This window comes from Lithobates pipiens, unplaced genomic scaffold, assembly GCF_037356315.1.
Source record: "Lithobates pipiens isolate NorthernLeopardFrog02 unplaced genomic scaffold, aLitPip1_a1.2 Scaffold_8, whole genome shotgun sequence".
NCBI classification, from domain to species: domain Eukaryota; kingdom Metazoa; phylum Chordata; class Amphibia; order Anura; family Ranidae; genus Lithobates; species Lithobates pipiens.
In genome coordinates, this window is record NW_027507903.1 from 392,017,583 (window position 1) to 392,031,893 (window position 14,311).

Below are 14,311 nucleotides of genomic sequence, written 5' to 3' on the forward strand. Positions count from 1 at the left end.
TGTGGTGATCTCCAAGCCACGTTCTACCATCTCCTTTGGTCCTGTCCTGAGCTGCAGGCTTACTGGAAACAGGTTGTTGACTTCCTCCACGACCAAATTGGCTCCCCGCTGACGCTCTGTCCCCGCCAGTGTTTGCTGGGGATTCTCCTTGTGCTTGAGGAGACAAGGATTCTGACTACCTTCCTGCAGGAGACTTTATATCTTGCCAGGCTGCAGATAGCCCGCACCTGGTTGAGCTCAACATCCCCCCACTGCCTGGCAATGGAAGGCGGTTGTTAACGCCACTCTCCCCTATAAAAAATTGCTGTATATGCATAGAGGCTGCCCGGGGAAGTTTGCCAAGATATGGGATAAGTGGGTGGGAGACCCGGATACATGTACTGCCTAATGTAACCTGCAGCTAGTATGCCTCCTAAAACTATTCCGGGTCGGCCCGCCGAGCCCTGTTGACCCCTGTAGCTGAAGGAGGGGACCCTGCCCCAGGATGACTGTTTCATGTTCCCCCCGCCCCCCCTCTGAACAATCTTGCCCAGGCTGGGCTGTGGATCTGCCTGTGACTCCCAATCTCTGAGGTCCTCTCCCCCCCCCCCCCCCCCCCCCCTGAACACACCGCACTACTCTTGTTAATGTACTGTTAAACTTGTAAACAAAGGACTGTTTTCTCAGCCCATGCTATTAACCGCTGTTTTATCCGTATATTTGGTGCATGTTGCACCCCACATATGTTACTGTTATCCTATGTATTTTATATACTCAATAAACGTTCCTTTTGGAAAAAAAAAAAAAAAAAAAGATACCGTACAGAAGAAGGTATTCTTACCCCAGACAAGAATCTGTTCCATTATAGGACTAATTCAACTTATCAAAACAAAGAAAAATCCTTCCATTTGGCTGTGCATGATTGCTCCTTCGAGGCCATCCCTTATGCGCAGTTTCACTCAAGACTGCTACAAAATACCATCCTGTCGGTCTGGAACAAAAAGGTTCAGGCTTTGGATTTTCCAATACGATAGGCTCCCAATATACGTCAGAGCCTAAATTGGTGGTTGATATCCAGCAACCTCCAAAAGGGGAAATCTTTTCTGCCAGTATCCTGGAAGTGGTGACAACAGATGCAAGCCTTCTAGGCTTGGGAGCAGTCCTGGAAGAAGATTCTGTCCAGGAGAGATGGTCAGTCAGAAAGGACCTTGCCTATCAACATTTTGGAGATTCGGCCAGTACGTCTGGCCCTAGAATCTTGGACGACCAGGCTACAGTTGTGGCTTACATCAATCACCAGGCTGGCACGAGAAGTTGTGCAGCCCAAAAAGAGGTGAATCATGTTCTAGCTTGGCCAGAAAACATTTCTTGCCTGTCTGCGATTTTCATTCCAGGAACAGAAAATTAGCAGGCAGACTACTTGAGTCGCCAACAATTATTTCCGGGGGAATGCTCTCTTCACCCTGACCTCTTCCTAGTGATATGTCAGAGATGGGGTATTCTGGATGTCGACCTGTTCGCGTCCAGATTCAACAACAAAGTTGACAATTTTGTGTCAAGAACGAGGGATGCGCTAGCATGCGGAACAGACACATTAGTCTTCCCATGGGATCGGTTTTCACTGATCTATGCGTTTCCTCCAGTTCTGCTACTTCCGCGTCATCTTCGCAGGATCAAGCATGAACAAAAGGAGGCGATTCTGGTGGCTCAGAAGATCTTGGTTTGCCAAGATCATAAAGATGGCAGTAGGAGTCCCTTGGACTCTGCCATTATGGCCAGACCTTGTTGCACAAGGTCAGGTATTCCATCCTACCTCACGGACGCTAAATTGAGTGGTTTGGCTATTGAAACACACATCCTAAAGGACCGTGGGTTATCTCCTTCAGTAGTGTCTACTTTGGTTAATGCCAGGAAGCCGGCTTCCAGAATAATTTACTATAGAGTCTGGAAGGCATATGTTTCTTGGTGTGGATCCAGGGGTTGGCACCCCAGGAAGCATGTCATAGGCTGGATCCTTGATTTCCTGCAAATGGGATTGGAAATGAAGCTGGCCTATCTGGTACTATCAAGGGCCAGATCTTGGCCTTGTCAGGGTTTTTTTTTTTCAATGGCCTCTGGCTTCCCACTCTCTGGTGTGTAGCTTTATTCATGGGGTAACACAGCTTAATCCCCCTATAAGGCAACTCTAAATCCTTGGGATTTAAATTTGGTCTTATCGGCTTTGCAGAATCGGCCTTTTGAGCCTTTACGGGAAATTCCCTTGGTTCTTTTGACAAAGATAATCTTTTTGGTTGCTATTTTCTTCTGCTAGAAGAGTATCGGAACTATAGCGGCTCTATCTTGTAAAGAGACATATTTGATCATGCATAAGGATGAGGTGGTTTTGCTTCCTCATCCTGAATTCCTACCAAAAGTGGTGACAGGTTTTCATTTAAACCAGGATATTATTTTTCCTTCTTTCTTCCCAAAGCCTCAATCTAGGGAAGAGAAGGCACTACATTCCCTTGATGTAGTAAGAGCGATCAGAGTCTATTTAAAGGCAACCGCTCAGGTTCGCAAAACAGATGTTTTGTTTGTACTGCCAGTAGGTCCAAAAAGGGGACAGGCAGCATCAAAATCTACTATTTCCAAATGGATTCGTCAAGTGATAGTTCAAGCTTACAGCTTAAAGAAGGAAATTCCTTCTTTTCATGTTAAAGCACACTCAACCAGGTCGATCAGTGCCTCTTGGGCGGTGCATCATCGGGCCTCTATGGCTCAGATCTGTAAGGCCGCAACTTGGTCTTCAGTTCATACAGCTACCAGATTTTATCAAATCGATGTTAAAGGTCATAAGGTTATTGCCTTTGGGCGCAGTGTGCTGCAGTAGGGGTCCTCTAGCCTCCTATTTTTTTTTTTTTTTGCAACGCTTTTTTGTTGTCTCCCTCTCTTCAGTTGCCATTGCTATGGGTCATCCCACATAGTAACTACTATGGCTCTGTGTCCCCTGATGTATGAAAAGAAAACAGGATTTTTAAAACGGCTTACCTGCAAAATCCTTTGTTTGATGTACATCAGGGGACATCAAGGTCCCTTCTTTCTTGGTATACACTTGTATTGCTTGGCTACAAAACTGAGCTACTCCCGGTAATGGGAGGGGTGATATAGGGAGTGCACTTCTGGTCTAAGGGAGTGCCAGTGTCCATCACCTATTGGTGGCCTATTAACTCACACAGTAACTACTATGGCTCTGTGTCCCCTGATGTACATCAAAGAAAAGGATTTTACAGGTAAGCTGTTTTAAAATTCCTGTTATTGCCAAGTCAAGATGTGCCATGCTGATACTCTTACCCCAAAAGCCTGGAGTGGTATAATGAGATTAAATGGTGCTTCAGCAAAATAATAGTTTAAGGTTTTTTTTTTTTTGTGTTTTTGTTTTTTTTTTTACTTCCCTCCACCTAAAAGATTTTCAGTTTTTTTTTCAATTGAGTTGTACAGTTTATAGGTCACATTAAAGGACATTTTAACAGGGGCGTGTGGACCTTTTATATCCACTGTGTATGTGTGTGTGTATATATATATATATATATATATATATATATATATATATATATATATATATATATATATATATATATATATATATATATATATATATATATATATATATATATATATATATATATATATTATATTATATTATATTATATTATATATATATATATATATATATATATATATATATATATAATGTGTGTGTGTATATTGTTTTTGTATGTATAAACTGTACTTGGGATCACACTGCCTTTAAATTAAAATGGAGAAGGTTTTGGGACTTCATCCCCGTGCATAAATAAAATATTGGAGGAGAAAATCTGGGACTTTACCCACTTTACCCTCTTAAAGCAGAGTTCTGCCTGAAAGAAAAAAGAATAAGTCAGCAGCTACAAATACTGTAGCTGCTGACTTAAAACAAGGACACTCTCCTGTCCAAGGCGCCCGCGATGTCCTCGCCCAAAGCCGACCCATCCCCCCTCAAGGGGGGGGGGGGGGGGCGGTGGAGGAGGGCCCAGACATGACATAGATCGCTGCGAATACTGCAGCAATCTTTTCACCGGAAGTGGGAGCAAATGGATTACACAGGTATTTGGTCCCCCCCCCCCCCTCCCCCCTGAAAGGTGCCAAATGTGACACCCAAAGTAGGGAGCGACCGAATCATTGGAAGTTGCATTTCTGGGTGCAACTCCACTTTAAGGACCAGGCCATTTTTTTTTTTTTCTTACGGAACTGCGTTTCTTTAAAGGACAATTGGGCGATTCATGCAATGCTGTACCCAAATAAAATGTATGCCCCCCACAAATAAAGCTTTCTTTTTGTGGTATTTGATCACCTCTGCTGTTTATTTTTTGCGCTATAAACAAAAAAAAGCTTAAATTAAAAAAAAAAAAAAAACTTTTACAAACTTTTTTTTTTTTTTACTTTTTTTTACATTCTGCTATAAAACACATCCAATAATAAAATGTAAAAATCTAAGTTCTTTATCAATTTAGGCCAATATGTATTCTGTTTATATTTTTGTTTTTTAAAAAAAGGCACGCACATTGGTTTGGGCAAAAGTTATCGTGTCTACAAACTATGGGGTATTTTTATAGCATTTTTATTATTTTCTAGTAATGGGGAGGAGACCGTGCGGCAGACAAATCGGATACCTTACTGACACTTTTGACACCGTTTTGGGAACCTTTGGGGTTTTGGGTGACATTATTAAAGTGATCAGTGATAAAAATATGCACTGTTACTGTGCTATTGACAGTGGCAGGGAAGGGGTTAACATCAGAGGCGATCAGATCGTTTTGAAGTGTATAGTTATTCCTGCGCTACCATATAAGGAGGGTAATGGAACTGCTGCAGGCACCGAATAAGGCTCAAACCCTACCCCTAGTAAATAGAATCAAAGAAAGGTGGTGCTGCGCTGTTCCCAACAAAGTGAGAAAAAAAAAGTCACTGCTAAAGGTAGCGGTATATAGGAAATTTCAAAAGTGCTAAATGAGCAGTATGAATACAAACTCGTAAAATAAAATAAATTAAAAGATGAATTCTAAACAGTAGTCAATGCAGTGCAAAGTGCATAGATAAGTTGCTAATACCACTGTAAAATATACAAAACGCAGTAGTGAAAAACAATGTGCAAAAATGACAATTGTGCAAAATGGCAAATGCGCAATAAAGCAATATGTGCATATAGCCTGTGCAAAGCTACAAACACCTAGGCTCAAATCTTCAATTGTGTAAGCTGCAAGTCTATCATAAAGTCCAACCAAGTTCCAAATGTGCAGAAAATTAAAATCCAGTAATACAATTGATAGTATTCTTCCTTTGTGCAATTGTATTACTGGATTTTTAATTTTCCGCACATTTGGAACTTGGTTGGGCTTTATGATAGACGTGCAGCTTACACAATTGAAGATTTGTGCCTATGTGTGTGTGTTTTTGCGCCTTTGCACAGGCTTTTTGCACATTTGCTATTTTGCACAATTGTCATTTTTGCACATTGTTTTTCACTACTACGTATTGTATATTTTACAGTGGTATTGGCAATTTATCTATGCATTTTGCACTGCCCTGACTACTGTTTGGAATTCATCTTTTAATTTATTTTACGATTTTATATTCACATTTGTTAATGATTTATCCCTAGAAATTTACTATATATTGCTACCTTTCTTTGATCAAATCGTTGTGTCCCTGGCGGGTGCTTGCTAACTGGGTGGTGGGTGGTCTGACTGGATGAAGACAGAAATTGGTGTTCCTGCTTTGTAGAAACACAAGATCTGTCTTCTCTGGCAGAACGGCGATCTGTCTTGATCACGGGTGGCTGGTGGAAAACGGGTCCGCCGGACCCACTGACTCCCCCTCTGTCCAATCGGCGCGTGCTTCCAGTGTCTATTGCCTGAAATTACGTGCAGGTATGTCGTTCCGCACAATAGAACAGACCCGCTGCAGTACATCTGTGGTAGGCGGTCAGCAAATGGTTAAATGAGGCATGTGCAAAGCAGCTGATAAATTATATATATATATATATATATATATATATATATAGAGACACACACACAGGTGTGTATATATATATATATATATCTTAGGGCTGCAACTAACAATTATTTTCAGAATCGAATAGTTGGCCGATTGTTTCGATTAATCTGTTAATAACCTTTTAAAAAAAAAAGTGGGTTAAATTGATTCATTTTCACCCACAGTGACGGAACAATTTTGGAAATAGAAAACTTCTTAGTCAAAGGAATTTTCAGACAGTGTATGTGGTTTACATTCATTTTAAAAACAGAACGTTAAAACCAAATGAAAATTTCAAACAAAACTCTTCCATTCAGCGAATGTACAAAGATTTTTCGTCTGAATATTCTCATCTGAAAATTGATCCATGTGGCCAGCATAAGGCATGGTGCACACCTATGCAGTGTGCTTTTGATCTGTTTCTGCATTGCTTTTTGCTGTACGTTTTTGATTTTTGCGCATGCGGTTTTACTGCAATTTGCATTTTTGCACTTTTTTTGGGGAAGATTAAAAAACACAAATTGCTGCAAAAACGCATTACATGCTTTTCTGCAGCTTCTCCATTGAAGTATATTGAACCAATAAAGCACCATTTTGCGTTTAAAAATCCCTGACCCTTTCAGATGTGAACGTGTCCCATAGGAAACCATGTAAATGAACTGTAGTACATTTCTGCAAAAAGGACCAATAAACAAATAAATGTGAACCAGGTCTAAGACTAAGTTTAGTAACATAATGGGGTTAAAACTAAAATTAGTCCTTTATAGTACAAAAAAAATAATCACTACTGTAAGGGGTTCATTTTTTACTGTAGAACAGTGAAAGTAATATTTACAGTAGCGATTATTTGCTCTTTGTACTATAAAGGACTCATTTTAGTTTTTTTTAACCCCATTATGTTACTGGCCGATTAATCGATTATGAAAATAGTAATCGATTAATTTCATAATCGATTAGTTGTCGATGAATCGATTAGTTGTTTCAGTGTGTGTGTGTGTGTGTGTGTGTGTGTGTGTGTGTATATATATATATATATGTGTATATATTTATAAAATAATTATATTACTAGACATAAAAGCATGAAAACAATGCATCCAAAAAGCCTTAGTTTCTTGGTTGTTGCCAACCCTCACAGTCAGGCATACTTATCATTTTTACAGGGTTGTGGGGCCTGGATTAACTTGAGAGTTGCATTCATTATTTGGATAATTGACCTATGAGGAACAAGTAGGTTATATTTGCCAGCTACTATAGTATTGGCTGGTGATTTTGATTTAGCATTCTTTTATTTTATTTTATTTTTCTGCTTCAGAATTTTGACCAGAACAAACTTGAGGAAGAGATGCGAAAACGCAAAGAGAGAGTTGAGAAATGGCGAGAAGAACAGCGCAAGAGAGTTGAGGAGACCATTGGAGAGTTAAAAAGAGAAGTTGAAGAGCTGAAGCAAGGGAAAAAATGGAGCTTAGAGGATGATGATGGTGAGTTCTGTTACTAAGTGTGCACTGCAGTGTTAAGGTGTATGATGGACCTTGTACTCGGAGTGTCTGCTGTAATGGCTTCCCTTGCCTGGTACCAGCACGATTCAAAATCCCTTAGCCCACCCAGTCACTAGCCGTAACTCAATGTAGGGTGGTAAGAAACAAACTGTTTATTGAAACACAGGCACAAATAGATATACACTCTGGGACAATCCCTTAATAAAATAGGGTGGGTTAACCTACAGTCAGTAACAAGAGACACAGGTACATTCAAACTTCAACAGGAGACAGTCTTATCAGCAGGCAGGGCAGTTGGAGAAACACCTCCGCCCCTCCCCCCCAGCAACTGATAGTTGACAGTGATTTAATAAACCCTTAAGCTAATCCACATAAGCATATACATCCCATAATGGTTTTCTCCCAGGGCAAGCAAACAATAGAACAATTTGATACAGCCACTTCATAAATGAATAACAAACCTCACCTCAAACGATTTAGGTAAATAGTCTACAACAGTCTGCTGAGACCAAGCTCATACAATATTCCAACAGTCTGAAAGGTGGAATCCATTTATTTTCATATATTGAGAGATATTGTTCAAAAAATATCACTGTCCCAAGTGAAAGAACACCTTCATTCTTTCAACACAAACCACACATATAAGTCCCAGGCTAACAGGTGTAACACTAAATGCTGAGTCCGGTGTGGTTGTGCTGGGAGTCTCGTTAGTGCAGGTCTGACTGGGGTTCTTGGTCACCCTGTGCCCCTAATAGACACAGGATAACTTACACACAACAGGGGCCTGGGGAGCGGGAACAAGGATTTTCTTGACCTCCCTAAGGTAAGCTGTGTTCCACGGGCCCCTGCCCAAAGTGACTCACATCACAAGGTGCAAGCATATGGTCTCCACGTCAGAGCCCTGAACTTCAACCCAAAAATCCTTGTGCTTTTCAAAGTGTGTAGTTTGAGAGCATCCAAGGTGTCCTGAAGATTGCGCTTGAACTGCTGCATATGTAGGTGTTTTGATATGGATTGAACCAGTGAATACAAGTGTGTGTGTGTGTTTGTTTGTTTTTTATAAATGGTACAGGTTTCATGCTGTGTGGTTGATCATGGTGCTAAACTGTCCAGGTGGGAAGGAGTCCTTAAATCATTTTTGTTTCAATGCTGCAGATGATGACGATGAGCCAGCTGAAGGAGATAAAGAAGGGCAAGAAGAGGAAAATGAGGAGGAAGTGGATCCTTTGGATGCTTACATGGAAGAAGTCAAAGAAGAAGTCAAGAAGTTTAACATGGGCAGTGTCAAAGGTGGAAGTGAAAAGGTTAGGAATGTTTATAGTTTTTTATTGCAGGGATCTGTACTTATTTATACAGTCTTTAAAATTGATTTAAAAAGTCAGCAATGTACAAATCCGATGACAGGCAGGATTTTTACAACAGAAGAGACCTTGGAGGTCTGTTCTGTCATGCATATGTGATCTGAGCCGCAAATTCACAGCTCAGGACACCTTTACAGCCCACTCTGCATGCTGCATGCATCACATCGGGCCAACAAATCAAGCGGGGACAGCCCTGAGGCTCGGTTCACACAGGGGCGACTCGACTTCAGGACGACTTTGTGAGGCAACTTGGAGACGACTTGAACACGACTTAGACATGACCTTACAACACAACTTTAAGTCGCCCCAGGCCAGGCGACTTTTGCCATGGCCAATCAGAGAATGAGCTCTGAAGGGGGAACTCCACGCCAAATTTATGAAAAATAATTGGCGTGGGGGTCCCCCCAGATCCACACCAGACCTAAGGGCCTGGTAAAGGGGGTGGGGATGAGCGGGCGCCCCCCCTCCTGAGCCGTACCAGGCCGCGTGCCCTCAACATGAGGGGGTGCCTTAGGGGAGGGGGGCGTGCCGCCCCCCCACCCCAAAGCACTTTGTCCCCATGTTGATGAGGACAAGGGCCTCCCTCCCTCCTCCTCCTCCGTTTTTTTATTTTATTTTTTTTTACTTTTTTTCACAGGTGAATGGGTAGGGGTACATTGTACCCCATACTCATTCACATAGGGTGGGGGGCCGGTATTTGGGGGCTCCCTGATTCCGATAAGCCCCCCCCGCCCGCAGACCCCGACAGCCAACGGCCAGGGTTGTCGGGAAGAGGCCCTTGTCCTCATCAACATGGGGACAAGGTGCTTTGGGGTGGGGGGGCCGCACGCCCCCCTTCCCCAAGGAACCCCCCCATGTTGAGGGCACGCGGCCTGGTACGGCTCAGGAGGGGGGGGGGGCCCGCTAGTCCCCACCCCCTTTCCTGGCCGGCCGGGTAGCGTGCTCGGATAAGGGTCTGGGGGGGACCCCACGCCTTTTTTTCGACGTAGGGGGGGGTTCCCCTTGGTATCCATACCAGACCTAAGGGCCTGGTATGCTCTCGGAGGGGGAACCCACGCCAAATTTTTTTCATAAATTTGACGTGGAATTCCCCCTTCAGAGCTAATAATTCTGTCAAAGTCGCCTCCGTATAGACAGAGATCCGACTTGGAGGCGACCTCCATTGAAATCAATGGGTACAAATCACCTACAAGTCGGATTGAAATAGTACAGGAACTTATTTTGAAGTCGGAGCGACTTAAGTAGCGTGCATGAAGACGGCTCTCATTCACTTACATTGATTTTTAAATGTCCGACCTGAGGCGACTAGGGGCGACTTGAAGTCGGATCTGAGTCGCCCCTGTGTGAACCGAGCCTGACAGTGCAGTGCAGACTGGTACGTTATATTAAGAAAAAGTGTGTAACGCTAAAAAGTAAATGAACAACAATGAAGTGTGTGTATGTGCTCATAAGTTTACATACCCTGGCAGAATTTGATTTCTTGGCCATTCTCATAGAATACGTAAACACAAAAACTTTTCTTTCGCTCATGGTTAGTGTTTGGCTGAAGCCATTTATTAATCAACGGTGTTTCCTCTTTTTAAATTGTAATGACAGCAGAAACTAGCCAAATGATCCTGATCAAACGTTTACATACCCCAGTTCTTAAAGTGGAGGGCCACCCTAGAAAAGAAACATTAAATTAATATTCTTAAAAACCTAAGAAAAAAGTGTTTTTTTTTTTTTTTTTTTTTCTTCTCACCAGAAACCCCTGTTGCTAGGCAGTCTTCCTAATCTGCCTCTTCCTATTCTGTGGTGCTATTTCTTCAATTCCTCCTCCTTGATGAATGGCCACGTTGTCTTCTGGGATGTGTGTGTCCCAGGAAACAACGGGGCCATTCACAAAACGCTACGCAGCTCCAGCATGCGCAGTAGGAAACGGGCAGTTTAGCCACAAGGCTCCGCTGCCTTTTTCCCTTAGTTAGTATGGCAGTGCCAGCAGCCGATCCGATGGATGGATCGGCCTCGGGGAGGCCAACATCGCAGGCTTTCTGGACAGGTAAGTGTGCGTATTAAAAGTCGGCAAAAAAAAACGGTCGGAACACCCCTTTAATACTGTGTGTTGCCCCCTTTAACATAAATGATAGCTTGACGTCTTTTGTGCTATTTGTGGATGAGGCTCTTTATTTTAGATGGTAAAGCTGCCCATTCCTCTTGGCAAAAAGGTTCCAGTTCCTGTGAATTCTTGGAATGTCTTGCATGAACTGCATGTTTTGAGATCTCCATGATATTCAGGTCAGGAGACTGAGATGGCCACTTCAGAACCTTCAATTTATTTTGCTGTAGCCAATGACAGGTTGACTTTGCCTTGTGTTTTGGATCATTGTCATGTTGGAATATCCAAGTACGTCCCATGCGCAGCTTCCTGGCTGATGAATGCAAATGTTACTCCAGTATTTTTTGAGAGCATGCTGCATTCATCTTGCTATCAACTTTGACCAAATTTTCTGTGCCTTTTGTAGCTCACACATCCCCCAAAACATCAGCGATCCACCTCGGTGTTTCACAGTAGGAATAGTGTACCTTTTTTATCATATGCCTTGTTTGATTCCTCTCCAAATGTAGCGTTTATGGTTGTAGCCAAAAAGCTAAATCTTGGTCTCATCACTCCAAATGACTGTGCCAGAACGTTTGAGGCTTTTCTCTGTGCTGTTTGGCGTATTGTAAGCAGGGATATGTGGCATTTGTTGCAGAAGATGCTTTCCCAATAGTACTGTTTATAGCCAGCAAAACCGAAGTTGTGAAATACACATAGCTTCCGGTCATAGAGATGATTGCAGCCATTCTGGTCGGCGATCAGCTCTATGGTTAGCTGGCGGAATCACCGACTGCATTCTGAAGTTCCCCGGTGGAATAGGAGCGCCAGAGAAAACCACGGAAGATGGCTGGGGGAGAGGGCTGGGCTGCGTCCCCCCCCCCTCCCCCCCACTGCTTTTGTAAAAGCAGTCTAGCGGCTAATTAGCCACTAGGATTGTTTTTACATGAAAGCCGACCCCTGGCTGAAAAGAAAGTTAACAAGATGATGCCTAAACCTGCAGGCATTATTCTGGTATAACCAAAGTCCAGCAACATACCAGTACATTGCTGGTCCTTTTTGGGCATATATTGTAATGTATTTTTTTTTTTTTTTTTTTTTTTTTACATGCAGCCTGTGGGCTGAACGAACGATCCATCGGTGGGTATGCCCACCATTAGAATAACGCCCTGCATCCACCCACTTCTAATGATGGGCATACATGCACTGTTTTTTTTTTTTTATCTATGTGGTGGTGAAATCGCCCCCTACAGCGGTGGAGTCAATGATTTACGTATAGTGAGAGCAAACTGTGGCTGTCGAGATAAATCGGTGCTGCAGCTGAATGTCGTACCTGAAAAGAAAATAATGGTTAACAAAACCCAGTAAAGTATAAAAGAATTGCATACCTGAAAAGCAAACACAATAAAACAATACAGTTAAAAAATACACTAAAACAGAGCAGAACAATAGAGAAAGAACTGTAACGGTCCCGGGTTCGCTTCCTCTTTGGCATCTTTGGAGACCCTGTGAAAGTGTACCCCAGACTGTGCCGTGCTGTACCCTGTGCTAATACTCCGCTAGTGTTTGGTAGCATTGGAAATATTCACTGATGCAAAGACCAGGTTGGCCAGGACAGAAGGGTGTCATGTCTATATCCGTGTTTTCACAGACACGACATCATCTTTGCAGTGATCGTTTGCTACTAGGGAGGACATAAGGAAAATGCCTCACATGCAGCCTCACTCACTACATTTGCATTGGGAAGTTGGGCCACAGCACCGTCTAGAAACAGAAGGGCTTTGACAATCTCTTCTTGGAATTTAAGGAAGGATCCAGTTCATCCTGATGCTTTGTTTAGCACATAAGCGTTCAGCAGAGCCAATTGAAATGAGTATACAGACACTTTTTTTATATATTTTTTTTATACCAGTGTCTGGCCTTATGGGTAATCAAGTACAGCGCCATCAACTGGTCATTGAGGTCCACCCCTCCCATGTTAAGGTTGTATTTGTGGACAGAGAGGGGTTTCTCCACAACACCAGTCGCCATTGGGAACATATCTGCGTGAAGGGGGTACAGAACGAAAACATTCCGATTATCCCTCCACTGCAAGCAAATTATTACACTTCAAGCAAGCTCTCTCCCCCCTTCTAAGTCGGTGTTCTACAAGCCATTAGGGGAAGCCCCGGTGATTAGATCGCAAGGTACCACATGTGCCAATTTCATAATAAAAAAAGGGGACTAAAAAGTGTAATAATTGTTCATGTACAAGTGGTACCCCTTTCCGAATAAGGATGACAGCAAGTCCCAAACAATCTTGCCAGTGCTCCCTATGTAGTCTGGCTAGTTCTCGGGCTCTGTGACCATCTCTTCCCCTCATAAACCATAAAACTATATGTATAGCATGTTGCCCTGTCACAGAGCTTATACAACTTGACCCCATATCTGACACGCTTGCAGGGGAACCACTGTTTGAAAGACAAGCGGGCAGAAATTTTAATCAGGGACTCGACGCAGACAACTTGATCAGGAATAAACAAGGCTGCAAATAGTTGGTTGAAGTGGTTTATGATGGGTCAAATTATGTGGAGCCAATCGTATCCAGGGTCACCCCGAGGACGACCGAGTTCATTGGCATTAAAATGCATAAACTGCAAGATCTGCTTGTATCTAGCCCTGGTCATGGAAGTAAAGAACTGGGTGAATTGGGTCAGTGGTCCAATAGGCTCAGAACGGTCTTAAAATCGGAAAAAACTTAATAGGTTTCCAATCTCTGGCAAGGTTCAACTGGGGATTAGCGGTGATAAATTGACCAGCATTTGAATTGCTTTGGTCCACAATAGATCTATAGAGAGATTTTAGTGAAAAACAGTGAATAAAAATCAAGTGACATAAAACCTGAATTCCTCCTATTCACTGGCCAACCCAGAAGTTCGGGTGCTGCAGAGGGGGTGGGCTCCCAATCAGTGTTTGAATATTCTGCAGGAAGGGCACTATGGGCTTGACGGGCCTGTCTGTCGTCTTGGTGGCTGCGGGACACTACTTGTGCTAGGCACCGCACTAGCTTGAACTGTACTTATGGGACTCCCCACATAATACTGCAGTGCTGGACGTACAACCAGGGTGTGCTAGACCACTGGTGCTTGCCGGTTCACCAGAAGGATGAGCGGTACTAGTACTGGCTCTCTGCTCTATACGAGTGACCTGCGGTTCTTGCACCTCAACGACAGAAGAACTTGGTTTGGGTACGCCTAACCTTAGCTCTGACGGAGTAGTGGTCCCTGCTATCTGTTGGGGTGCCATTGCTGTCTACTGGTTCTTATACTGAGCCCGAATCTGCCAGTGAGGCGGCTTCCCCTTCGCTGTCA

General features: G+C 43.1%; 1 protein-coding gene across 1 annotated transcript in view; it reads left to right on the plus strand.

The window, feature by feature from the left end:
* The window catches only part of DDX46 (DEAD-box helicase 46), a 416,812-nt gene that overhangs the window by 87,192 nt on the left and 315,309 nt on the right, over positions 1 to 14,311 (plus strand). The window contains exons 5-6 of the mRNA XM_077473955.1: positions 7,343 to 7,508; positions 8,682 to 8,830. Of these exons, the coding sequence (XP_077330081.1) occupies positions 7,343 to 7,508; positions 8,682 to 8,830 (315 nt within the window). The remainder of the gene's footprint in view (positions 1 to 7,342; positions 7,509 to 8,681; positions 8,831 to 14,311) is intronic.